Source organism: Triticum aestivum, chromosome 5B (genome assembly GCF_018294505.1).
Source record: "Triticum aestivum cultivar Chinese Spring chromosome 5B, IWGSC CS RefSeq v2.1, whole genome shotgun sequence".
NCBI lineage: Eukaryota > Viridiplantae > Streptophyta > Magnoliopsida > Poales > Poaceae > Triticum > Triticum aestivum.
Genome location: NC_057807.1, coordinates 496,481,761 through 496,484,291, shown reverse-complemented (window position 1 = coordinate 496,484,291; position 2,531 = coordinate 496,481,761). Strand labels below are relative to the sequence as shown.

The 2,531-nt window shown below is 55.7% G+C and overlaps 1 protein-coding gene across 1 annotated transcript; it reads left to right on the top strand.

The window, feature by feature from the left end:
* Nucleotides 1-834: 834 nt before the first annotated feature.
* LOC100037624 (dehydration-responsive element-binding protein 1H) lies at nucleotides 835-1,834 on the top strand. The gene has a single exon (XM_044537547.1). It carries the CDS (start codon nucleotides 978-980, stop codon nucleotides 1,680-1,682), a length of 705 nt encoding a protein of 234 aa, XP_044393482.1. The 5' UTR covers nucleotides 835-977; the 3' UTR covers nucleotides 1,683-1,834.
* Nucleotides 1,835-2,531: the final 697 nt, after the last annotated feature.

Genomic DNA, 2,531 nt, shown 5'->3' with positions numbered 1-2,531 from the left:
TTGATATGTACTGCGGATTTAATGTCAGAAATATCAGGGGGTTTTCTATAAAAATAGCATGACGGATTAAGATTTTTTTTTATTAGTAGGTAATAGAAAGCGGGTGAAAACCCTTTATCGTCATTTTACTCCTTCGGACACCCCTCGTTTCCAGGCGCCAATTCGATATACAACTCAAAACAAGTCTACAACACACTTCTCGCCGCACAAAGCAATCGCTACAAAAGGTACGCGTGTCATTCCATCACGTATGACGCAGCAGAAACGGGATGGGTAACTTTCCTTGTCAAAACCTGGTCACATGCCGATCTTGTAAAAGCCAGCGGGACGTTGAAACTTCTTCATATTTCCTGTCAAAAATCCTCGCAGCGATGCGATATGTCGCGTCCATCTGGGTGATTCGGGAAGCAGCCGCTCTATAGCTTGTACGGCCGTACAGTGTCTCCATAGATCGTGTGGCCAAAGAGGGAAGAAGCCTATATAAACGCGACGCGTCGCCTTAAATGGTTAGATATTTGTAGCGCATAGTGCCATCGGTCGACTAGAAGCACTGTTCATCAGCCAGTCGTGGTGGGGATGAACGTAGGTCTAGACGGAGCTTAGCTGCGTCGACATGTCATCATCGTACAGAGATCGCCATCACCGTGGAACCCAAACGCCCCAGCGCCAATCGTCGACCAGCAGCACCAGCAAAAATATCAGGCGCATTCTGCTTCCATGTCCGCTGCCGCGTGTCCCTCGCCGACGGACGTGCGCCACCCATCTGCCCTGCTGCGTCACGCATAACTATGAATAACTATAAATGAGCGCACTCTGCACACCGCACCCAACTACCCAACACCTCAAGCACACTCTGCACACCACACTCGACTACCTCAAGCTCAAGCCAGACATACCAAAAAAAAAGAGAGGAAAAAGCTCAAGCTCAGCTAGACCGACCACATTCCACCAAGCGATCGGCACTCCGGCAGCTAGCAATGGACATGGGCATCAACGGCTGGATCAGCTCCCCTTCCTCATCGACGTCCGGGCACGAGCTCGGGGAGACCGTGCCTGTGTGGTCGCCGGCGGCGAAGCGGCCCGCAGGGCGCACCAAGTTCAAGGAGACGCGCCACCCGGTGTACCGTGGCGTGCGGCGCCGGGGCAGCGCGGGGCGGTGGGTGTGCGAGGTGCGCGTCCCCGGCAAGCGCGGCGAGCGGCTCTGGCTCGGGACGTACGTCGCCGCCGAGTCCGCCGCGCGCGCTCACGACGCCGCTATGCTCGCCCTGCTCGGACGCTCCCCCTGCGCCGCGGCGTGCCTCAACTTCCCGGACTCCGCGTGGCTGCTCGTCATGCCCCCGAGGCTCTCCGACCTGGCCGACGTCCGGCGCACGGCCATCCAGGCCGTCGCGAGCTTCCTGCGCTTGGAGGCCGCCACCGTGGTTCCGGACGTCGACGAGGCCACCTCCCCCGTGTACCTGCCGTCGCTCGTGGACAATGCCGACGAAGTGTTCCAGGTGCCGACTTTCTCCCCGCTGGGCAGCGACATGTTCGAGCTCGACATGTCCGGGGAAATGGACCTGGACGCGTACTACGCGGGCTTTGCCCAGGGGATGCTCCTGGAGCCGCCGCCCATGCCGTCGTACTGGGAGAACGGAGAATGCGGCGACGGCGGCGCGGCCGCCGGCCTCTGGAGCTACTGATGTCAGTAACCTTCAGTGGGTTCACACTGAGGATTTTGTTATCCCGATTGGACCAACTGAAAACTGCTCCAAGCATAATAAAAATCGGAGTTTGGAACGTCGACCCGTTTGTCAATTCTTTGTTTGAATCATCGATCAAGTGTTTTACAGCATGCTGCAAGAAACTAGTATAAGAAAACACCGCCTGAATGTCACTGTCGGCTGAAAAGTAATCGTTCCAAACGGGTTTGCAGAATGGCTCCAAAGTAAGGTGCCGTTCGTTCACGTGTGCTCATCATGACGGATCAACCAGAACCAGAAATATCTTACGAGTAGTGCGGAAGGGGAGTGTGTCTGGGGTTGATTATTTCCCCATGCGGGCCATCAGCGCTGTCGATTCACTCGTTAGTCATTAGTGTGGTTGTTGAAGAATGAGGTGAGGAAGCACGTGCTCTCGCTCATTAGAGGGAAGATGCCAAAGATGTGGTATGTCGCCACGGTTGGGTTGGATACTACAGTGCTAGATTTTCTTTGGGAGAAAAGATCTAGTGTTAGCCCGCGAATGATCTGCGAGGACTCCTTGTTCCGAAAGAGATTTGCTATTCTAAGTTGATCCGGAAATAGATTTTGTAATGGTAATGTTTGCACCCGGCGCGCCGGCCGAACTTTGGGCCGGACGCGTGCGGGGCGTTCGATCGTGGGGGCATCATGTGGCCAGAAGGGAGTGCGACCCCACCTTATTCCTTTGTTTTTTTTTCTACGTTGACTTCGGCAACCCCGACATACTCCCATCCTCTTGCTCCCCGCACGCTTCCCTGTCGACTGTTGCTACCCCGCCATTCCCCTGCCTGACTCGGCGCCGGCGAGCTG

Coding starts and splice junctions, on each gene's coding strand:
- LOC100037624 (XM_044537547.1), top strand. CDS start 978: ATGGACATGGGCATCAACGGCTGGATCAGCTCCCCTTCCTCATCGACG.